General features: G+C 42.3%; 2 protein-coding genes and 1 long non-coding RNA gene across 4 annotated transcripts in view; 1 reads left to right on the plus strand and 2 right to left on the minus strand.

The window, feature by feature from the left end:
- Positions 1 to 11,836, minus strand: part of DOP1B (DOP1 leucine zipper like protein B) — a 48,554-nt gene extending 36,718 nt beyond the window's left edge. The window contains exons 1-3 of one of the 2 annotated variants that reach the window (XM_085560534.1): positions 11,701 to 11,836; positions 11,049 to 11,132; positions 8,937 to 9,103 (exon numbers count right to left, since the gene is read on the minus strand). In XM_085560534.1, the coding sequence (XP_085416660.1) occupies positions 8,937 to 9,074 (138 nt within the window). In that variant the 5' untranslated portion in view covers positions 9,075 to 9,103; positions 11,049 to 11,132; positions 11,701 to 11,836. The remainder of the gene's footprint in view (positions 1 to 8,936; positions 9,104 to 11,048; positions 11,133 to 11,700) is intronic. The other variant, XM_085560543.1, reaches the window with a different exon arrangement.
- Positions 11,140 to 16,806, plus strand: LOC146768847 (uncharacterized). The gene is made up of 3 exons (XR_014950076.1): positions 11,140 to 11,274; positions 15,546 to 15,645; positions 16,326 to 16,806. It is a non-coding gene; the product is annotated as an uncharacterized LOC146768847 (long non-coding RNA).
- Positions 16,807 to 18,953: 2,147 nt separating this feature from the next.
- On the minus strand, positions 18,954 to 24,761 carry LOC110475373 (carbonyl reductase [NADPH] 1). Its single transcript, XM_021539468.4, has 4 exons — positions 24,669 to 24,761; positions 23,368 to 23,674; positions 20,707 to 20,814; positions 18,954 to 19,923 (listed from the first exon to the last, which is right to left on the minus strand). Exons 2-4 carry the CDS (start codon positions 23,651 to 23,653, stop codon positions 19,487 to 19,489), a joined length of 831 nt encoding a protein of 276 aa, XP_021395143.1. The 5' UTR covers positions 23,654 to 23,674; positions 24,669 to 24,761; the 3' UTR covers positions 18,954 to 19,486.
- Between the last annotated feature and the right edge of the window lie 41 nt (positions 24,762 to 24,802).

Raw genomic sequence — 24,802 nt, forward strand, 5'->3', positions numbered from 1 at the left:
CAGGTTGCTCCAAGCCCTGTCCAACCTGAACTTGGACACTTCCAGGGATGAGGAGCTCACAGCTTCCCTGGAAAACCTGTGCCAGGGACTCCCCTCCCTCACAGGGAACAATTTTTTCCCCCAATATCTGAAACAAAAAACAACCCAAACCTTCCAACCAAAGCAGAGATGATGAAATGGGATAAAAGCTCTGATCTGGAATTCTCCATGGCTGCACTCACTGAGTTGGATCACTCACTGCATCCATGTACAAGCAAAAGATGTTTAGGACAGGAAATACTGAAATAAGATTTGCTGCTAGGCAAGGTTTTAGGAAAAAACCCTTCTTGGGTTTTTCCTTGAGCCACCAGAGCATTGCAGCAGGGAAATAAATCAGTTTTCTCTTCAAGTCACAGACAATCCAAAAGCAAAATTGCAAGTTAAGGGCACTGCAGGCTTTGCTCAATGGGCAAACACAAACAGATGTGTTGGAGTTCTGGTTTTACTGAGAATTTGGGACTTTCTGTGCTGCCAGCACTGACCCCCAGGAGAACACTGCACTGACCTGAAGCCGTGGAGAAGCTTCCAAAATTCCATAATAAAACTGAGATTACAGGTGTGGAGTTGGAATGGAAGTGTGTGATAGCACAGGGTGGAAACTCAGAGTTGAAGGGTTTGGAATGCAGGAATAGATATAAAGCAAGATGGAGGTTTTGGGGTGGAGGCTGCTCCTTCTCCTTCACCTCCTTCTCCATGGGTTTGGGTGGTTTTGTGCAATTGGATAAAAAAGTCCCATTGTGGGCACGGGTGGTTGGGTATTGGGTTAAAAGTGAAAATAATTGAGGTGTCATTTCTTAATTGGACAGTTGATCCTTAAAAGGCCTTGTAGAGAAAGATAGTTTGCCATTTTGTACCTTTTTAGTGAAATACTGCAGAACTCACTGCTGTGAGACTGTAACACAGACAAGAAATTAAAAATATCTAATCCTGAACATGAACTGTGGTCTCAAGTGCCTCCAATCGTGACCTCGACAGAGGTAGAAAACGAAGCTGAAAACCAGCAGAGATGTTCCAGAGCACGTGGACTTTTGGGATGTTTTCAGAATCAGGCAAATTCTTGTCTCTTCCCAAAATGAAATCATGGTTTTAGCCTATGGAATTATTTTCAACTTGAGGTTCTTCTATTTTGCTTGGAAAAGCAGCAGAAAGTGGAATAAACCTAAAGCAGGAACAAACCTAAAGCAGGTAACTTTTCCCTGAGCACTCCTCAGCAGGAAGGGGAGGAGATAAAATCCTTTTAGTGAGAAATTCTCCTCCCAAGGAGGAAGAAAGGTTGGGAGTTTATAACAACAGCAAACAGAAATGACACACAGATGTCACTTAGAGCCACTTCATTCCCCTCCTCCTCCCCCCCAGCACAGGCAGAGCTGCGTTTAATGGATGATAAAAATCAGAATCCAAAATTAAACCATTATTTCACATATTTGTGGAGTTACTTTTTTTATACTTTTTATGTTTGGGCTTTTTACTCATGTGGTAGGTGAGGAATATTATTTCAGCATTAGAATATTTAAGAGTTGTAAGAACTGTGAAGATTTCTGGAAAGCTGGACTTTGGAACTTTCTATTTATATTGCTTGGCATGTATTTGCCCACACCCTCTCTGTATATTTAGAGATATAAAAGGAGTTAATTATAAAAATCAGGTCAGTGGTAAATTGTGATAATTTACCTGTGAGTAGTTTTGGAAGGAATTTCAGATGGGATTTTTGAGTTAATTTTGATGATGTGGTTTATTTTTAATTTTTTATATAAGTAGGAAGGGTGAGTTTGGTTTACATTGTTACAGTATGGTTTAGAAGGTCAAAAGACTTTTAGTTACAAGACTTCTTAAAGAGTTATTGACTAATAAAACACTGTTAGTAAGGATATTTATGTTTTTGACTTGATTTTTAAATAGTTTGTTTTATGGACTCATACTACAGTGTAAGTTTTCTTAGTTAATTATGTTATAACATAAACTCATAGTATTGTATTTTAAATTCTTTGTTTACTTTTTAAATTATTTTTTCTATATTTTAAACTTTAAAACTCTAAACTTTTTTTTTTAATGAGTTTAATGTGTTTTTGTTTTAAATTATAAATTTACATTTTCCCTTTTAGCACCTAAGTTTGGAAGCCTTTTCTAAGATTTCAGGTTAAATCTTGTGTTTAATTCTAAGTATTGGTTTACAGGCTCAAAATTCTGAGTTTTTTGTATTTTGGATTCTAACAGCAAATATTTTCCCTCTCAGTGCTCAGACTGAATAAATACCATCTTAATATTCCAGCAGTTTGAATTTAAACATCAACCAGGCAGGAAATGGGAATATTCACTGTTTATTCTACAGAGCATCAGCTCCACCACAGCAATAATGGCACCTCAGCTTTGGCTCCAGCATTTCCTAAGGATTTGAAGGAAATAAGAACTCCCTTCCCCAAACATCAGGGATAATATTTCATGATAAACTGAATATTTAGAATCATGGAATGGCTCAGAAGGGAACTTAAAGACCACCCAGGGATGGGCAGTGACACCTTCCACTATCCCAGGGTGCTCCAAACCCCATCCAAAATCTCTTTGGACACTTCCAGGGATCCTCAGGGCACCCTCCCAGCCAGGAATTCCTTCCCAATATCCCACCTTATTAAAAATTCCCACTTCTTCTTGATAACTGGCACACCAAAAGAGATCATACACTGAATTTGATTAAAAATGTGATAGCCAATGTGGTGGTTTTAGCCAACTGGGTGGAAATATTAATATTGTGTAGTGGTTTTAGTTTGTTAAGATTTCTTTAAGATTTTTTGGTTTAACGTATTAAAGAGTGTGGTATATTTTGATGTTGGCTAATTACCCATGTACTTAGTTTTTGTTGTGAGGTAGGAAGATAAGATTAGGAGAAAGGTAAAGTAGGTTTGAAACTCTAAAAGGGTATAAAGAAAATTTTATTAATAGTAACTAAAATAAAATAATGTAGTAAGAATAAAATAAACCTTTAAATCCCTTTTTTTTTTCCTTCTACAGTTTGTCTTTTTTCACTGATAATGTAAAGAAACAAAATTTAAATTTTTCTCTTAGTTTGCTACTTTTTAAATAGTCTTTATTTAGTTTACTTAGGGAGGAAAGTTTTTCTTGTTAATGTTATGGAGACTTCTTAATTAATTAATCAGTCCTGGGAGCACAGGGTTACGTTCACAATTGGAACAAAGAAAAGAGAGTTGTGGTCTCTCTATTTTTACCTTGGGTGGCCACAGCTGAGGGTCTTGTTGGATTCTCACCTGGAATGTTGGCTTGGTGAGCAGGCAAATGTCACCTCAGTGCCCTGCTTGGTGACACTGGCACTGCCAGGCACGCCACTGGCAAAACCAAGCAGCAACAGACTTTTTATTGCTTGCCCGTGGACACGGTGTTGGACAATTCCCTTTTCCTGACCCAGAGATGGGGCAGCTGAGAGGTGTTTTAAAAACTCTTACTAAAAAAATTTATTATTTAAACTTTTATTTAAACACTTTTTATTCCATTTTCAGTCTCATGAGAAGGGTGAGACAATACAGATATTATAATTCACACCATCACAATCAGAATCCGGTTATTTATTAATTACCATACACAATATTGTGTTTTAATTACACTCTAAGTGTTTCTTGGCCTATCAGCTTTTGCCACCCCATGCTGTAAATGCCTTAAAGCCAATTTTCTAAAACTACCCCTCGTGGGTTCCACCACAATGCATCTTTCATTCTAATAAGAATATAAATGGGCAGGTGGATGAACCAGGCAGGAAATATGGATGTCAGTGTTTCAAAGAGGTTTCAGCTTCATTTTTCAGTGAGAAATCACCTTTATACTTTGATTAAAAGCTGCTGGGGTGGAGGGATGCTTAAACTTAAAAATTAAGTTTAAATTTTTAAACTTAAAAATAGCTGCTTGTTCAGAGCAGGTGGGTTTGTCAATGAAACAGGTGCTTTTAACATTATTTTTATATCCAAAATGCCTGTCACTGTATTCAGAGTATAAACTATATTGTATTGTGATACGTATTTAGAGTGTTTATAAAAATAAATAGTTTTATTTCTGCAAAGGATCCAGTCTTATTTGCAAGGCCATCCTTTGAAACTTGTGTTTCTCTCTCAGCAATGTCTGGAATACATGGAATATATGGCATTTCTAAGGCAGCATTTCTGATCTCAGGGTTTGCACACAGGTGCTCACTGTGTGATCCTTCTGCCAGGCTTGGAGAATTCCCTACAAATCCATTTCCCACACTTGCCTGCCAGGATTTTGAAGGATGAGCTGCCTCAACCTTTCCTCACACTCAGAATCCATCCACACAAGCATCCACAAAGCTGAGGGAGCAAGTAAAGGAATTAAAAGTTGAGAACTCAAATTGGCTCAATGAACTTTCAGACAATGGGGGTTGACAAGATGGGTTTCACCTCTTGCTAAAGGAAGTTTTTGGGTTGTAATCATTGTTTTTATCATCTTATTCATGTTTCCCTGTTAAGTGTCTGCAGAAGTCCATTGGTGAAGTCTTAACAGTAAGAAAAAACAGGGGAGATGTGGAATCCTTTGCAACCTCCTTGTTTTTCCCATGTGGAATGTGTTTGGAGAATTGTTTCCCTGGGGTGTTGCTTGGTTGGATTCTGGTGAGGATTGTTTGAGCTGATGGCCAATCCAACCCACCTGGGGCTGGGCTCAGAGAGGGGCACAAGCTTTAGGTAGTTAAATATGGTAGTTAGAAAAAGTAGTTTAGTAGTTTTAGTATCTCTTTAAATAGTATATTAATGTATTTTAGCATAGTTATAATAAAGAAATCATTCAGCCTTCTGGAGTCACACATCAGCATTTCTTCCCACCAGGTTCACCTGCATTTACAATACACACCTGCCACTCCAGGATGCTATATAAATTATATGAATTTATATATATTTTTATATATATAATTATTTACATTTTTCTATATAAAAATTATTTTTATATATTTATTATATAAATTTCAAACTTTCAGACTGGACTTGGACTGCTGCCAGCACCAGGGTGTCAGGTTGTGTTCTGACTCTGTCAGTGTTGTCTTAGTTCACTGCAGTGTTTATCTTTTTATTTTCTTCCATAATATAGAATTGTTATTCCTGCTCCCATATTTTTGCCTGAGAGCCCCCCTTAATTTCAAATTTATAACAATTTGGAGGGAGGGGCTCTACACTTTTTTTTCCCCTTCCTTAGCAGATATCTCTTTCCAAACCAAGACAGAATTCTGTGCAGGGCCTCACCACCACAAATTTCAGGGAGTTTTAAAACCACTCCTTTCCTCATTTCCTTACAAAACCAAAATCCAGTATTTTCTACTCCTCAGTTCTTCATTTTGCCACTTCCCTACTTCTTGCCTACACCTAGAGTTGATGTTTATGGAAAAAAACATCCCTATAATCTGAATAAAAAGCCCAAATGCAAACTGAGCATTTGGATTCTCCTATCTTCAGCATATTTTTAGTCTCTTAATTGCCTGAAATTCCCCATACATGAATATTTTATGTATATTTGCTATTTGTTTGTACTCTGAATACAATAACAGGCATTTTGGATATAAAATTAATGTTAAAAGCACCTGTTTCATTGACAAACCCACCTATATTGAACCAGCAGCTATTTTTAAGTTTAAAAGTTTACATATAATTTTTAAGTTTAAACATCCCTCCACCCCAGCAGCTTTTTAATCTAAGTATGAAAGTGATTTCTCACTGAAAAATGAAGCTGAAACCTCTTTAAAACACTGGCATCCATATTTCCTGCCTGGTTCATCCACCTGCCCATTTATATTCTTATTAGAATATAATATGTATAATTTTATAATAGTAGAACATAATATTTATGCAAATATTATATTTGTATATTATATATATTTATATGATATAGACTTATATATTTATATATATAAGTCATATATATTTATATATATTATTTATATAAATATTTTACTATAATACTTATATTTTTATATAATATATATTATAAGGTACTATATACTACATATATTTATATTATGAATATAGACTATAATATAAATATTATAATATTTATATTCTAATAGTTTAATTATTTCTATTTATATAATATTTTTATATTTGCATCTGCCCATTTATATTCTTATTAGAAATATTACTTTCCACTGATTCTCATTTCCCATAATGAACTATTACACCAACATTATTCAAAATAACCCCCCAATATCCTTCCCTTACAAGTTTAGGGTGTAAAATAAATGAGCAAATTCTGCCAATTCTCTCATGCTCACACCCAGCACCTGCAGGTTTTTAACTCTGAAGGGGAGATTCATCTCTCCTGCCCTCAGAAACACAAAAATCAGCCCAAAAAAAGGGGGTAAAACTGCAGCAACTCCTCAGGCTCCCCATGAACCCCACGAGGAGCACACACAATCTTAGGACAACATTCCTCTGACCTACTTTGAGCAAGAGATGAATCACAAAACAAAAAAAGAAACCCCTTTATTGCTCTGCCTGCCTCAAAGCAATTCAAGGTGAAGCTTCCTGTGCTGAATTATTGTCAAGTCACATTAAACTCATCTCCCTTAAGTGATAAAATCAAATTTCTACACATTGAGCATTCAGATGTTGCTCCCCTGGTTCTACAAGTCACCTGAAAATATAATTTCAAGGTGTAGAAGCAACAGGGAGAGTCAAAACCAAGCTCCAGTTTATCCTGAGTAGAATCATTGAGGTTGGAAAAGATTTTAAGATCATCAAGGAGCAACAGAGAAGCAGCAGAGTTGATTCTCTTCACCAAGCTTCATCTTTTACCTCATTTTTAAGGGCTAAGATATTTTCAAGGATCCTTCCTTCTCTCCTTTGCTACCTCTGGCACCAATTTTGTTGGAAAACATCAAAATATTCTTCTAGAATAGTTTAAATAAGCTTAGGTTTAGGTCAATCCCTGCTGCATCACTGATACAGAAATCACAGCTCTGGAACAAAATATTTTACATTTCTGTGTACATTTCAGTAATATTTTACATTACTAATACAGAAATCACAGCTCAGGAACAAAATATTTACATTTTACAGAAGGACATCTGCTTCTTGCTTTTTCCAGCCCTTGGATTACCTGGAGGGTGATGCCACTGAACTTTATGAAAATAAGAGAGTCTCTGTGGCTCAATAGTGCCTGCAGGAGAAAAAGTCTCCAAAAACATTACACCCATGTGGTGTAATGCTGATTTCACACTGCCCTGGAAAAGAACCTCTGAACTTCTTGACTTCTTGTGTTTTGTGCTTGCCTGTCTCAGCATTTTCACAGGTGATTAATCTCAATTTTCCCTGCACACAAGTGACCCCCAGGATTTTTACTATAGCCACGTGTAGTTTGTAAAAACAGTTTTATCACTGATCTCCTTCCTGCTCATCCACCTCCACCAATGAGGTTTTCCTGCCAGAATAATATTTATATTTGAGGCCAAGTAATCCCAGGAGTTCAGGGAATGGTTATTTGCTGGAATCTGAAATACAGAAAACTCAGAACTTTGGGCCTGGAAACCAAAGCCTAGAATTAAAGCCAGGATTTCATCTGAGACCTTGAAAAAAAGCTTCCAAACTTAGTGGCTAAAAGTGAGAATGTAAATTTATAGTTTAAAGCAGACAAAGGTTAACTTAAGTAAAAGAAAGTTTAAAGTTTTAAAGTTTAAGATATTAAAAAATAAAAGTAATTGCAAAAATAAACAAAGAAATTAAAATGCAGTACTGTAGGTTTGTGTGTCATAATATAATTAGCTATAAAAGCTCACACTGTAGTCTGTAAGATGAAATACTTAAAGATTGAGCCAAAAACATAAATATCCTTATTAACAGTGTTTTTTAGTCGATAACTCCTTAAAAAGTCTTATAACTAAGGGTCTTGTGACCTTCTAAACCATACTGGAACAAGGTAAGCCAAACTCACCCTTCCTACCTATGTAGAAATAAAACAAATAAACCACACCATCAAAAACAACTCAAAAATCCAGTCTCTAACTCATTCAAAACTCCTTCAAAAATCCCCATAAATCCTCCAAAAATCCCCACAGTTACTGACATCTTAATCTTCCCTCCCCTGCCACATCCCTCCAGGTTTTCAGACAACAGACAGGGATGAACACTGGGGATGATTTGCTCCACCAATTCTTAAGCTCCTAAAAAGATTAAATCCATAAAACCCCACAGCAGATGGGCTCTGGATCAGCTGAAAGCTTTTCCTCTGGTTTCTGCTCTGCTGCCACAGATTTTGGCAATTCTGTACCTGAAGAAGAGATCAGGTAGGTGCTCAGTGTTCATCTAGGTCAAGATCAAAGATCAAAGCCTTCCTCTCACTCTAATTACTTCATATTTTCCCTTTGGAGAAAAGCATTTTGAAGGCCTCTGGCTCTTGATGAGAGCCAGAATCACGCTGAAAAACTGCAGGCAGAAATGTGAAACTCCTGTTCCAAACCAATATTTCTGTCTCTCTCCATGGCTGTACAAAAACCACCTAATTTCCCCAAATCCAAGGGGAGGGCACAGCCAAGGAAACGTGACCTTTAAATAAAAGAATTGACTCAGAAAATGTTCTGTAACTTGTCATTTCCTCTTTTCAAGAAAAGCTTTTTAGCTGCTCTAGACTGAAGGTTTCTTTTATGCAAAAATTAAATGAATTAAATTAAATTAATGTAGCAGCATTAAGACAGCAAACACCATTTGCAGGAAAGCTCTTTTATGTAAATGTGAGAAATTCACCAGAATTTCTCCTATTTATATTAAAAAAATACTGACTTAGCACCTCCCATTCTTTTTCTTGAGTGAATTTTCAATTTTTTTCAAGTGCTGGAAGTGCCAGAAAAGTTCACACCAATACAAATATCACAAATAAATGACAAAAGTTCCCCTCTGTACCTTATTGAGCTTGCCAAGGGAAGAGATCAGATCTGCCCATTCACTGGATGATTCAAAGTTCCTCAAAGCTTTCTCAATTGCTGAAGAATAATTCCTGTATCTGTAATCCCCAAGTAAATCCTGCTCTTCTGGATCCATCTTGGCAGCTCATAGCAAGGTGGAGCCTCCTGGAAAACTCAAACATGCAAAGAGTTACAAAAATCACCCCAATTTCAGCTCTGCCACAGCTGAGATAATAAATATGGAGAAGCACTGGCAGCACAATAAACAGGCAAAAATTTCAACACGACGTTAAAAATAATTCCCAAAATAATTTTGACTCCCCACTGCTTCTCCTAAAAGATTTTCAGTCAATTTTTCCTATTTCTGGAAGGTGTTTTTCCCATTCCACACACAATAACAAGGGGGAGGATCCCAAAGTCTCCTTCCAAGGATTTGGGGAGCTGGGAATTCCTTCAGAACTCATTTTCTGTGCTGTGCTGTGTCAGCTGGAGCATGGAATGGGGAATATTCCCTGTGCAAACACAGCTTCCCAGGAGAATCCTGCTCCAGGGCTCTCAGCAGAAGGAGCTCTCAGAGCCCTGCAGCTCCACTTGGCAGCAGCACCAGCTCAAGTGCAAGTCCAAGGTGTTGTGCCAAAAATGCCAATTCCATTATAATCTTCCTGTATTTCAACAGAACAGGAATATAATATAAATAAAATATTAATATGTATTTTTATATATTTTTATGTTTAAAATATATTTTTACATTTAAAATATATTTTTATCTTTAAAGATCAGCTGTTCAGACTTGATTTTCATGTGTTTTGCAAGGCATTTAGGTTAAAAATTCAAATGTACCCAGTTTAGAACAATGGAATCCAAGCATGGTTGGATTTTCCCTACTTAAAAAATCCTTCCTTCTCTCCTTTGCTACCTCTGACACCAGTTCTGTTAGAAAACATGGAAATATTCTTCTAGAATAGTTTAAATATACTTGGGTTTAGGTCATCCCTGCTGCATCACTGATACAGAAAAGAAATCACAGCTCTGGAACAAAATATTTTACATTTCTGAAGGACATCTGCATTCAGTCTCCTGCTGTTAGGAGACAAAAATAAACCCAAGCCATCCTCCATGTCCTTTAAAACATTAAATATCTTGTAATAAACAACCTTAACTCCAGCAATAGAAGGGATTTGGTAAGAACCTCTCAAAACCAGAAAAATGCTGGATGAAATGAAAACCAGAAAGGATTTTAAGTGCAGGTTGGAGCCACCTTTGCACACCCCTGAGCAGGACTGAGGCATTGCCAATAAAAGCACTCTGTGCCAGCCAAGCCAGATCTACCTCCATGGAAAAATAAAATTATCACACAATGTCATCAGGGTAGGTTTGTTGGTTTGTTTAGCTACAGAGAGGGTTTAATTTTGTCTTTATTGGGATGTTTGCAGTGCTGCTCACATCAGAGAGAGTGAAATCAGGGAATAACATTTCATTCATCTGGGATCCAGCCCTGCTTGTTCCAAAAAAAAAAAAAAAAATTAAAGTCAACCCTCCCATAAAACCCAACAAAGTGGAAAAGCTGCAAGATACTGTCAGCAAAAATTAGGAGTAATCTGATACAAACACTGGGCAAGAAATGGAACTCTATTTCCCTCATCTCATTGAAGGATTTTCATGATGGGATTGTTTCTACTCCTGAGGACAAAGCAGGAGCTGGGAAGTTTTTCCAGCAGCTCTCTGCCAAGGCAGGGCTGCTGCCACTTCCGAGGAGAGATTTGTTTGGATCACTCAGGATCAGGCAGCTGCTTTGCTGCCAGGACACATCAGCTCTCAAGGTATTTCATCTGGATTTTCTGCAGTGAAAAAACAGGTAAAGGGTTGATTTCCACCCAGGAAAGCAGGGATGGAAGTGATGATTAAGTGGGGGTTGAATGTCAGCAAGGCTGGATAAAATCCAATAATCGAAATAAGGCAAATAGATCATGTTTGTGCTTGGGCGCAAAGGCAGGAAAATAAGGAATAACATAAAATAATTAAAAACCATACAAAAGCCCCATGCCAGCGATCTTACGGCACATAACCCAAATCCCAGGGTGTAACCCCGATGTAAACAACCATCCACCACCTTCCACCACTGATGCCAGGCTCCTTTCAGCGGTCGGGACGAGGAGCGACGGCCACAGACCAAAACAGGAAATTCCACCTCAACCTGCGGAAGAGCTTCTCCCCATGGAGGTGGGCTGAAAATCCAGCGGGATCACCCTCCAACAACGCCAATCCCTGGCGGCAGCTCTCGGGGCCGTGGGGAATGGCCGGAGCCGCTCCCAGCGCTGCGGCGTCACCTGCTCCAGGTGAGCGGGGCGGGGCTGGGCGATCCCTCCAACCCCGCCAGCCCGGCGTTCGGACCGCTCCGCCGGGTCCCTTCCCTTCCCTTCCCGTCCCTCCCGTCTCTTCCCTTCCCTTCCCGTCTCTTCCCATCCCTCCCTTCCCTTCCCATCCCTCCCGTCCCTTCCCATCCCTTCCCGTCTCTTCCCATCCCTCCGTTCCCGTCCCTTCCCGTCTCTTCCCATCCCTCCCGTCCCTTCCCATCCCTCCCGTCCCTTCCCATCCCTTCCCGTCTCTTCCCATCCCTCCTGTCTCTTCCCTTCCCTTCCCTTCCCTTCCCTTCCCTTCCCTTCCCTTCCCTTCCCTTCCCTTCCCTTCCCTTCCCTTCCCTTCCCTTCCCTTCCCTTCCCTTCTCTTCCCGTCTCTTCCCTTCCCTTCCCGTCCCCTCCTACCTGCGCAGCGCCCCCGCAGCTCCCGGCGCCGTGTGGGGAAGCGGGCAGCTCCCGCAGTCCCTATGGAAATGCGCCCTAGGGAGAGCCGACCCTATGGAAATGAGCCCTATGGAAGTCCGTCCCTATGGAAGCCCGTCCCCATGGAAGCCCGGCCCTATGGAGAGTTTGCCCTATGGAAGCCCGTCCCCATGGAAGCCCGTCCCCATGGAAGCCCGGCCCCATGGAGCCCGTTCCTAAGGAATGCCACCACCCCCGCCCTCAGCGGGGCCGCACCACCGAGCCCCGTGCGGGGAGAGCCGGGGCATCGCGGTGCGGGAGGGCTCCAGCTGTGCCTGTCACCCGCTGTCGCTGTCACCCGCTGTCGTTGTCACCCGCTGTCGCTGTCACCCGCTGTCGCTGTCACCTCTCTCCCGGTGTCAGCCTCTGTCGCGTCGCGCCACAGCCCGCAGCGCGTCACCTGCCTCCCCCCCGCCCTGCGGGAGATGGTACAACCCGGCGGGCGGGCCGGGGCGCTGAGCGCCCTCTGGCGACGCGGGCGGGGACGGCGGCTCCGCACCGGGAGAGCCCCGGGATGCACCGGGATGCATCGGGATAGCCCCGGGATGCACCGGGAGAGCCCCAGGATGCACCGGGATAGCCCCGGGAAACACCGGGAGAGTTCGGGGATGCACCGGGAGAGCTCCGGGATGCACAGGGAGAGCCCCTGGAAACACCGGGATGCACCGGGAGAGTCCCGGGATGCACCGGGAGAGCTCCTGGATGCACCGGGATAGTCCCTGGATACACCGGGGTGCATCGGTGTAGCCCCGGGAAATACCGGGAGAGTCCCGGGATGAACCGGGAGAGCTCCAGGATACACCGAGAGAACCCGGGATGCATCGGGAGAGTCCCTGGATACACCGGGAGAGCTCCAGGATGCACCGGGAGAGCCCCGGGATGCACCGGGATGCATCGGGATAGCCCCGGGATGCACCGGGAGAGTCCCAGGATGAATCGGGAGAGTTCGGGGATGCACCGGGAGGGCTCCGGGATGCACAGGGAGAGCTCCTGGATGCACCGGGATAGTCCCTGGATACACCGGGGTGCATCGGTGTAGCCCCGGGATGCACGGGAAGAGCTCCAGGACGCACCGGGATAGCCCCGGGAAACACCGGGAGAGTCCCGGGATGAACCGGGAGAGCTCCAGGATGCACCGAGAGAACCCGGGATGCATCGGGAGAGTCCCTGGATACACCGGGAGAGCTCCAGGATGCACCGAGAGAACCCCGGGATGAACCGGGAGAACCCCGGGATGAACCAGGAGAGCTCCGGGATGCACCGAGAGTCCCGGGAAACACCGGGACAGCCCATGGAAACACCGGGAGAACCCCGGGATGCACCGGGAGAGCTCCAGGACGCACCGGGAGAGCCCCGGGGTGCACTGGGAGAGCCCCGGGAGAGCCCCGGGATGAACCGGGAGAGCTCCGGGATGCACGGAGAGAACCCCGGGATGCACCGGGATGTGAGAAGCAGGGCTGACTATTGAACATTTTATTAAAAGTTTCTGAAGGGATAAAATGCAGCGCTGGGTGCTTGGCTATTGCCAAAACCCGCCTTAAATTCAACCACGTTCTCTATTTACTATCGCATCGCAGGGCTACATGAATATTCATAAGAGTTCATACATATTCAAACACTCTTTGCGTTTAGATGCTCTTTTGCTTTATTTTAACCTTTGACTCGTCTTCATGTCTTGTAGATTAAATTAATATATTTTATTTCTTCTTGCGGCTCCATCCTGTTGTATTTTCACTCCCTGATAACGAGGCTCAATAAATTCTTATTTTTGCAGCGCTCTGGTTTCTGTTTCTGTTATCTTGTCTTTCAGAGAAGATAATTCCTGAACCTGGGAAGTCACCCCATTATTTTTTACACCTTTTAATAATACTACAATATTATTTTACATCTTTTTCTGAGTTAGTGACATGAAAAAGCATTTCAACATTTCACAGTCTCTATTATGCTATTAGTCTCTCTAATATGCTACAGTCAAAGTATATATTACACTACTATGTGGATTTAGGGGAAAAAAAAGCATTTTGGGGAAATTTTAATGGTTTTTACAAGAGGTCAGATGTCACATTTATAGAGGGCTCCCATGTAAGGAGCCATCTGTTTGCTTGGAAGAAATTGTGCTGGGGGAATTTTAGTCCTGTGACAGCAAATCAAAGGAACAAACCAACCAAACAAAATCAAAACTCCCATGGGAAGTAAAATACAGGATCATGCTCAAAAAGGATTCATATACTGTGGAAACATTATTGAACCTCAGTTTCTCTTCCCCTTCCTTTCTTTTTTTTTCCTTTGCCATCCCTTCCCCTCTTCCCTCCCTTTTCCCCTTCTCCTTTTTCTCCTTTTTTTCTTCCCTCTTTCCCTCTTTCACTTCTCTCTCTTTTCCTTTTTTTTTGTTTTGTTTTGTTGTTGTTTTTGGTTTTTTTGGTTTTTTTTTAAACATGCAGACAGAAAATCCTGGTAGCTCAAAGCAGCTGAGAAAAAAAAATCAAGGGAAATGCATTAATTCAGTTATTCAAGGTGAGAGAAGAGAAACTGTTCAGATTTGGATGATACTGTTTCAGTGATAAGTTACATTAAGTGTTAAGTAACACATTAAACATGAAGTTACATTACATTAAGAACAATAAATATATGAAGTGTTACATTAACATACTGTTTCCCTCTCTTGGTACCACCTGCCTCTCCCCTTCCTAGCTTCATTTTAGGAATTTAACCTTTCCAAACTGCAGCGCCACCAGTTCAAATTTCAGTTTGTAAATTTTAGAATTATTCTTGGAAATGATGGTCAGAACTAAGCATGCTTAGTTGTATTTTTGATTATATCCTTAAGATATAACATTTATATCCTGAAATACAGTGTATTTTTTAGGATGTTTTCCAATTCCTTTCTCAGAGGGTAGAGCTGGATGATCTTTAAGTTATCCAACCCAGATATTCTGTGATTCCATGGTAGTGACATGCCATGAAAAGCACAGTAAATCACGTGTAGAAATGTTGTACAGGACAACAGCCCATGATGATGATGATGATGATGATGGTGATTATTATTATTATTATTAACCCTTCTGTGGCAAGCACATTTCTCTCTCTCTCAGGATTTTTCATAGAGCAGCACAGAGAGAAGAAAGAGAAAACAATTTCTGTTTCTGCTCCTTGTTTTTCCCATGTGGAATGTGTTTGGAGAATTGTTTCCCTGGGGTGTTGCTTGGTTGGGTTCTGGTGAGGATGGTTTGAGCCTGGTGGCCAATCCAACCCACCTGGGGCTGGACTCAGAGAGGGACACGAGTTGGGTTACAGATATAGAGAAAGTAATATGTGGTTTTAGTATCTTCCTTTATCTAGTATATTGATGTATTTTAGCATAGTTATAATAAAGAAATCATTCACCCTTCTGAATTGAGTCATACATTAGTATTTCTTCCCATTGGGTTCACCTGCATTTACAATACCCTTCAACTTCACACTCAGCAAGGCTGCCAGAATGCGAGAGCAACAGAACAATTCCTGCACAACAGAGCTGGGAGAGAAGCGGGGGAGGCAGTTTTTAAAAAAGAGAAAAGAAATAAAGAATTGATAAATGTGGGTCGGACAATGCAGGTTGTGTGCAGGTTGTGTTGAAGTGGGGGAGGCAGTTTATAAAAAAGAGAAAAGAAATAAAGAATTGATAAATGTGGGTCGGACAATGCAGGTTGTGTGCAGAGCCCTGCCCCATGCCAGGGCACATTCCTGGGGCAGCAGGGAATGGTGCCAGACTCTTTCCTGCCTCACCTGCCTCTTGTTCTCTCCTCCAGCTGCTGCTGCTCTGGCCTGAGTCCCCCAGCACAGCTGGAAAACATCTGTGTCCTGCCCTTCCTTCTCTTCATCCCACGGGAGACTGTGAAAAACAACCAGGTAATATTGGCTTTTGCATTTATGGGTTAGATTTTTGCACATTGGTATTGTTCAGAAGTGTTTAGATGTGGTACAAATGATAACTTTTTTTAGATATAATGTAATATAATGTAATTAATATATAATATAATATAATATAATATAATATAATATAATATAATATAATATAATATAATATAATATAATATAATATAATATAATATATGTAATATAACAATAACAATGTAACAATATAATGTAATGTAATGTAATATAATATATAACATAATGTAATATAACTATATTATGTTCTCTTATATATTATATAATATCAATATAATATATATTATATATAATATCATAATAATTATAATAGGTAATATACAATATAATATGTAATATAGTATGCAATATAATATAAAATATCTATCAGTTTAAGTATGTACTGTGTAGCTCATAGAAATAGTAGTCATGAATATGATATTTATGTATTGCTTATAGAAATAGTAATGTAATTAATATATTTATGTATTGCTTGTAGGAATAGTAGTGTCATGAATATATTTATGTATTGCTTATAGAAATAGTAGTGTCATAAATATATTTATGTATTGCTTATAGAAATAGTAGTGTAATTAATATATTTATGTATTGCTTATAGAAATAGTAGTGTAATTAATATATTTATGTATTGCTTATAGGAATAGTGCTGTGATGGAAGCATTGTACTACAGGCCTTAGCAAAAGAGAAGATGTGAAAAAGCTTTTTGTAACTAAGAGCACTGTAAGGCCATCAGGGACTCACCTCTCCAGGTGGTAACAGTGACACAAGACACTGGAGCCTGGGGAAGAGCTCCTTATCTCCTCTTATCAGAAAAGTCTGAAACAGGGGTGAAATTATAGAAAGGAATAAAATTTATGGACTTGATCTCAGGATGTCATGCAGATAAGGCAGGATGGGAAACCTAAACACGAGGAGTTCCTACAACACCAAAAACTCGGGAATATTTAAATAATGTATAGGCTAATGAATATGCATGTAACCCCAGCAATGTAACTGTATATAGAGAACATGATTTTAAGTTTTCTGGTCTGCTCTTTGGCCATTATCAAAAGCACCCCAGTGCTAGAAATAGTGTCCTTTTTTTTATCCTATTATTAAACTTTTAACATTTCTAAGGAGTGAACTCTGTTTTTCACAACTCTGTTTAGGATCAACACCCCCGTGAGGAATGGCAGTGACTCCCCAGCCATCATCTCCCACTTTGCCTCCTCACCCTGACACAGAGGAAGTTGGTTTAAAAAACACTTAATTTGAGAATTTGAAATGCACTGAAGAATCACAGAATGGTTTGGGATGGAAGGGATCTTAAAGATCATCTAATTCCAGCCCCCTGCTATGGGCAGGGACACTTTCACTATCCCACATTGCTCCAAGCTCCATCCATCCCAGTCTTGGACACTTCCAGGCATAGGGAATTTAAATCTCTGAACAGCCTGTGCCAGGCCTCACCACCCTGACATACAGAATTTCTTCCCAATATCCAATCCAAACCTGCTCTCTTTCCAATTCAGGCCATTCCCCCTTGTTCTGACTCCATGGCCCTATGGAAAGCCCCTCTCCATCTCCCCCACATCCCTTTGGGCTGCTCTGAGGTCACCCCAGAGCCTTCTCCTCTCCAGGCTGGGTTCTACTCAAAATTTTACAGCTCAGCATGAGTTTAACACTTTTGGTAAAACTTGAAAACCTAGAATTTCGATGAAGCTAAAACAAAAGCCAGACCAACAAAGCAGATCTGAATTAGACTTAAGCAAGAGCTTTACAGATCCCAGGGGATACTGAAAAACTAATTAGTATTTAGCACTGGATATTTCCTGGCTGTGGTCAGGGGAGCCAGGATTCTTCCAGGCAGGTCCTTGCACAAAACAAGACCAAGGTGTGTTTGGAATGTTTGGAGATGCCACACAGGTGGACACACAGCTTTTGGAGCTCAGTGACTCAGGCAGCACTCAAGAGATGAGGAGTTAGGCAGGATTCCCCAGTGCAGGATTAAGTCTCTTAAAGCTCTGACTAAATCCAAGAGCCACGCTGTGTTTTACTGAGATCCCAGTAACACAACTGGAAGGGCACACACAAACTGGTTTTACTTTGTGGCACAGCACCAAGGTTGAGTTCCAGTGCAGCAGCCAAAACTTTCACAGCTTTTGTGCCAGTTCTTGCCTTCTTTTTTCTTCTGTTATATTGGGATTGCAGGCACTTGAAATTATAGTTTGTGCTCACTAAAATGTTTATTATTTCTCATCTCTGTTACAGTCTCACAAACCCTGAGTTCTGCAGTATTTTACTCTAACAAGGTAAAAAAATTGTGAGGTATTTCTCGCTACAAGTTTTTTAAGGATATACTGTCCAATTAAGAAATGGCACCTCAATTATTTTCACTTTTAACCCAATACCCAACCACCCGTGCCTGCAATGGGACTTTTTTATCCAATTGCACAAAACCACCCAAACCCATGGAGAAGGAGGAGGAGCAGCCTCCACCCCAAAACCTCCATCTTGCTTTATATCTATTCCTGCATTCTAAACCCTTCAACTCTGAGTTTCCACCCTGTGCTATCACACACTTCCATTCCAACCCCACACCTGTAATCTCAGTTTTATTATTGAATTTTGGAAGCTTCTCCACGGCCTCAGGTCAGTGCAGTGTTCTCCTGGGGGTCAGTGCCTGGCAGCACAGAAAGTCTCAAATTCTCAGCAGCCAGGGTTCCAATACTTTGTTATTTTTCCCCCTAAACCCAAGGCCTCTGAGGTTTTTTCCTTCCCAGAGAACAGTTACCCTGAGAACTTTTGGCCTTCCCTTCAAGGACCTCTGGGGCATGACAGATGAGGTAATTCTTCACAAAAACAATGCTCCTGTATGGCTAAAAAACCAATTTATAACCAGCCCTTTGTTCTGTGCTGATAAGCAATTAATAATTCCCCAGAATACTTATTCCCAATGCCTTCCACTCCAAGGCTTCCCAACCCAAGCTGTTCTGGGGGAGGCCAATGTCAAAGCCAGCCAGCATCGCCTCCCTGACTCCTGACTAACAATTAACAAGCCCATTATTGATTTGTTATTACTAACAACAGCTTTATGGGCAATTGTTTCCAGTTCCTTCAGAGGTAATTTTTCAACTCTGAGAGTTTGAAAGGCAATAAGCAGCATTTCAGCAAACATACAGCTCTCCATATCACTTAGAGTTGTCACTGCTGCTATGCAGAGTGCACTTAATTCAGATTTTATTAAGGAAACTTCTAGCTGTGCAATAAAGGAACTGAGGAACACTTTGTTGTGTTAGGTCTGTAGTTTATTTTCTCTGTATCCAGTACAGACATCACAAATCCCAGCCACAAACTCTACTGCAGAAAATGAAAATATATTTTCTGACCTTATAAGTTTTTAGTACCAGAACAATTAAGTACCAGAATATAAATCAGTAATTATTTATTGATATATTAATAACACCAACTGATTATGTTTGGCTATAAATGGTGGATCAGTGTTATTTTTATTTTCACCTAATTCCATTTAGTTCTGATAGTAACAAATGTCTGACCAACAGTGATTCTGATCTTGATCTCTCCCCAGACAGATCACAGCAGCTCTAGAACAGCCCTATCCTCTTTAGAAAACCCTGTGCAGCCTCCAGAACAGCTCTGGATCCTGGAAAACTCTACTGTGATGAGAGATAAGGCACCTGCTTCCTCATCCCAGCCCCATGAGACCCATGCCAGGGGAGAGAGAAAAGGGAATGATGGAATCAGGAATGAAATCAGGAAAATGAGCTCAGCCCCCTTTCCATCCCCAGCCCCCTGAGCTCACCAGGGTTTGACAGTTTTGTCACTGACAAATTGGCCGTGAGGAGCATCAGCACTGGAAGGCAAAAGGGCCAAATACACGGGGGTCTCGGCCCCCTCATCTGGGGACTTGGTGGCCTTAGGACCTGCCATGTCTGTCCTGACCCAGCCGGGGCAGCAGGCATTGAGGAGGATGTGGTCACCTTTCCTCTGCTCGTTCAACAGCCGCGCTTGGATCCTGGACAAGACGGTGACCCCGATTTTGGACACCCCATAGGCAGTGTTTGGCCAACCCTCTTTGTCATGGACACTTCTCTTGGTGTCTTCCACGAATTTGGCCATGAGCTGCACCAGCTCATCCTCAGTGATGGTGTCACTGCGGAATTTCTGCTGCAGCTCCTGGCTGCAGCCTCTCAGGGCTGAGCAACTCACCATGCTGGAGACGTTCACCACCCGACCTGAAAAGAGAATACAAACTGATTATTTTCACCCATTTTAAGCTCACACTGAAGTGGGGCTGCTCTCCAGTTCTGAATTTGCTCCTCAGGTAAATATCTGTACAATATTTTAGGCGGGTTGTTTTGCAGAGGTCCTGGAAAATCAGATTAACTCAATGTTCTGATTTCTAGTAAGTACCATGAAAGGTAATTTAAGGTGTGAACCTGCAAGTCAGATAAACATCCAGGAAAGGACTTCACAATCAGCAGGTACACTCTTACTACAGTAGAAACAATACCTGGAGATTTACAAATTTAAGGATTTATCTCCCAGCACTTCAGTAAGAGGAACGAGTAAGCTGAATCAGTAAATCACTCATCTCCAAAATTATGTTGCACTGTTTCCCCTTTTTCCTGCTACTTCACAGTCAGTCTGGTGGTGAAATTGGGGATTTAATCTTAAAAGCCACAGAATATTAACAGCCATCCTACACTGTAGTACAAGAGGACTAAACTGCAACTTTGGCACTGTTTCCCCTCTCCCCAAAATTCACACACTCCATTTATTCCTTCTCCCTCAGGAAATAAAAATCTGCTTTTCATCTAGTTGATTTCTTTTTTTTTCCCTTGAAAACCTCAATGTATTTAAATATTAGGAGAGACTACATTTCATTTATAGCAGCAAACACATCACAGCACCACATCTGAAACACTGGTGCAGTGCCTGAGACTGGACAGGATTTCCCATTGAAAAGGGCCAAAATTTAAACAAAACTCTTTCTCCTCTTATTATGTTTCACTTACCATAAGGCTTCATGAGAGGCAGCAATTCTGTGCAAACATTCCTGGTTCCAAAGAAGTTTGTCTTCAGGGTAACCTCAGCTTGGACTGCAAATGGAGTGGTGTCATGGACTGGTCATAAGAGGTAGGAAGTGGGGAAAAAGAACCAAAAATTAGAATTGTAACACTGCTTGAATAGAAGTTACCAAACCCCAAGAGTTTATTTTAGTTGCTGTTTTTAGTAATTAGAAAAGAGGCATAAGATCACAGACTGGGCAGTTCCTTGTCTCTAAATCCATGGTAATTCAAAAGAGAAATTTTAACAGGTCGTTATTTGATGTGGTTTTTATTGCAAAACATGTTTAATCACCCACATTCATTTGTAAATCACTCGCATTTAAATCTCACACACGACGGCAGAGCATGACCCATGGCCAGGATTATGGCAGAGAGAGAACTAAAATCCTGCAGAACCCCAAATCCTGCTTCCATATCTTTCCTTTCTTATGAGAGAGTATCTCCTTACACCCCAAACCCCACTCATGTGTCTAACAGGGTGTGTGGTAACATCCAGAGCTCCCCTGGTTAAAGAAGCTTTATTAGACAACTCTTCCCAGAGAGGCTCATCCGGAAGACAACCACAGCTCCACAACCATTTGATACAGGAAGTTTTTCCCACATTAAGGATTTTGCTGGGCAAACGCAGCACAAAACCAAAATAATAAAACTTAATGGCATATCTAATCTTTGACAGATGCAATAGCACATAATGCTGCAACTAAGAAAGGAGAGCATAAATTCTGGGATGATGGCAAAAACTTGGTGAGGAAAGAAACAAGCTTGGGTAGAAATACCAACCTGGGAAGCAAAAATTAAAACTATGAGAGAAGCATGACAATAAGTTCTTACACAGCTATTACACCCTCTGTGCTTGATACTCACAGCAACAGTTCCTTTATCACGTCCTAAATTGTGTGATGGCTGACTCAGTTGTTGCCAGCTTGAGGAAAGTCAAGGCTAAACATCTGGAAGTGATATTTTAACTGTTGCTGGAATCTTTCCTGAGCACACCCTGGAGCTCAGACGAATCTATTAGGAGCTGCCTCCCAATAAGCTGATCTTAAGCAATTTTCCTATAAAGTAACAGGTAAGAGTCAGAAGACCATCACTGCACTCCCACTCCATGAGAAGTTCCCTACTCTCTTACAGTGTGAAGCCATTCCCTCATGGAATGCCCCAGTTAGGCCACCCCAAAGCTTCTCCTGTGCAGGTGAACAATCCCAGCTGTGCCAGCCTTTCCTGCCAGCAGAGCTGCTCCATCCCTCTGCTCATCCTGGAGCCTCCTCTGGGCTCTCTGCAGCAGCTCCAGCTCCTCCTGGGCTGGGACAGGGCTGGGGCAGCTCTGCAGGTGGGATCTCACCTGAGGGAGTACAGGGACACAATTTTCCCCCTAAAACCATCAGCCACAATCTGTCTGGAGCAAATTCTGATCTGGATTTCATACACACAACAAAAATGCATCCTTCCACCTTGAAACTGCTGTGTCTTTCTCACTTTCCCTGCCTTTCTGCCCACTGGGAGGAGAAAGGGTTAAATTCTTGCTCAGCACAGCAGGATTTGAGTAGTTTAGAGGTGACTGAATGGCCTGAAAAAGCTCGGGATAGCAAAGCCCAGCCAGGGACAATAAAGGTGCTTTTTCATCAGCTGGAATCCCTGAGCAGATAATGCACAGACCAGAGCATGGGGGTGGAGAACAGAGAAAATGCAGCTCCCTGAGGCACAGGGAGACATTCCCAAGGGAGATGGGCTCCCATGGCCCTGCTGGAACTCCTGGGCACTGAGGCACTTAACCCAACCCAGCCCACCTACCCGTGTGCCTCAACATTTCCATGTGGTGCAAACACAACACTCCAGGGAAGCATGTTCACAGAATCATGGAATTGCTACAGCTGGAAAAGTTCTCCCAGCCCAGGGAGTCCCAGCTGGGCCCCATGCCCACCTTGTCCCCAGCCCAGAGCACTCAGTGCCACCTCCAGGGGACACCTGCAGGGATGGGCACTCCAAAGCTCCCTGGGCAGCCTGAGCACCCTTTCCACGGGGAAATTCCCGCTGCTGTCCAAGCTAGCCCTCCCCTGGCACACTGTTCTCACATCACCCTTAAGATGGGAAGTTTGCCCAAGCAAAAAAGCAGCATGGCAGTGGCACAGAAGTGTTGATGCATCTGCAGGAATGTGCCTCCTGTTGACAGAGTGACTGAATTATCTTTTGTCTTCTTAAAAAGGAAAGAAGCCCAGAAGTTTCTCTCCTCAAGTTGGTTAAATGACACCTCATAGGACCTTGGGGACTTCACCTCAAACCTAAGGATACCCAACTGGACAGAAGCCAAAAGGTGCCACCTAGGTAATTCACTAGAAAAAGAAGAGAACAAAGGAAAGCAATCTCTTTTGTGAAGTGTTTTATCAGCAGCAAGAACCTCTTGCCCTGGCTTGGGTTTTCTCTGCAAAGAGCTTTGTTATTTTGCCTTTTAATAAATCTTTTCTGTTTCCAACACTGTCTCAGAAGCCATCCTGCTAATCTTAAACCATCTGAGGTAGCTGAGCTATCTCGGGTGTGTTACCTTTCTCTGAAAGCTTAGAGAGATAAGGAAATCAGAACACAGGACTACCCCAGCAGAGCACTTCCTACCTTTGAAAGCAATACCAGCGTTGTTCACCAGCACGTTGATGCCTCCATACTTCTCCTTCAGGAAGTCCCGGAGCGCTCGGATGCTCTGCAGGTCATCGATGTCCAGCTGGTGGAAGAGTGGGCGCAGCCCTTCCTGCTGGAGCTGTGCCACGGCAGCCTGGCCACGGCCGGGATCCCGGGAGGTCAGGTACACATCCCCTGGGAACTGCTTGCACAGGGACCGCACGATGGCCAAGCCAATCCCTTTGTTGGAGCCTGTCACCACAGCCACCTGCACACTGGACATTGTCTCCTCGGAATGTAAGAACTGTCAGCAGCAAAGAAAAGTTCACTCAGACAGCTAAAATGGCTGTTTGGAAAGGAATTAGACTTGTGGGATGGTTTGGGTTGGAAGGGTCTTTAAAGATCATCTCTTTGCCATGGATACCTTCCACTATCCCAATAGCTCCAAGCCTTATCCAACCTGGCTTTAAATATTTCCAGCAGTGTGGAGCCTCCCCGGACAAGTGTTTTTTTCTTTAAAATACTATTTAAAATTCCACCTGGGATTATGTGAATCTACATTCCTGTGCAAGCCGTGTAAATTCCTAAGGCAACACGAGGTATTCATGTGTTCTGAAGAAAGGCCAACCCGTGATGGGTAAAAAGAAGAAAGAAATGTCTCAACTGAAAAATGCCAGTGACTAATCTTTAGTACTAAATTAACTTTTTGTAGGAGTAAGCTCTTCTGCACTAACAGCTCACAGGAAGGCTTTCCATCTTTTGGGAATATTCAACTAGCTCAGCTCGAGTTTTGCTGAGAACTTCAGGCTCAAAACCTGAGCAACCTGGTTTAGTGCAAGGTATCCCTGTCCATGGCAAAGGTTGCAAGTGGATGATCTTTAAGATCCCAAACAATATATAAAAAAGGATGGGGTAGCTCTATCTTCCAGGGCCAGGCAGAAGGAGCAATTACAGCCTTTTCGGGGGAAAACAGCACAGAACACGCTGCCTACAACGGCTGGTTGTGTAACACACCATGCGAAAACCTGCTTGCTGCTTTTCTAACCGATACAGTGCATTCAAAGAAGCTGCATTTCCCTCATAAAACGAAGTTTAAACGCTGAGTTTGCCCCCCTCTTGGCATTACTCCACTGCAAGAATCTCCAGCGCGACGTCCCAGGGTCGGGAGCGCCTTTCCCACCTCAGCGCCAGTCTCGCCCTCTCCCGCTCCTCTCGTCCCCTCACGGGAGGGAACCGCCATGAACCCCGACACCCTCGGGGTGAAGGGTCCTGGGGGACACCCAGCACTCATCACCCACCTCCAGCACGGCGGGCACCTCTCCCTCGTCCCTCAGCTCCGCACAGCGAGGACAGAACGCGTTATACACCAAGCACAGCCACCCGCAACCCGCGGGGAAGGGAGACGGGGACGCCCCTAAGATGGCGGGGCAGC

Source organism: Lonchura striata, chromosome 1 (assembly GCF_050655825.1).
Source record: "Lonchura striata isolate lonStrDom1 chromosome 1, ASM5065582v1, whole genome shotgun sequence".
NCBI classification, from domain to species: Eukaryota; Metazoa; Chordata; class Aves; order Passeriformes; family Estrildidae; genus Lonchura; species Lonchura striata.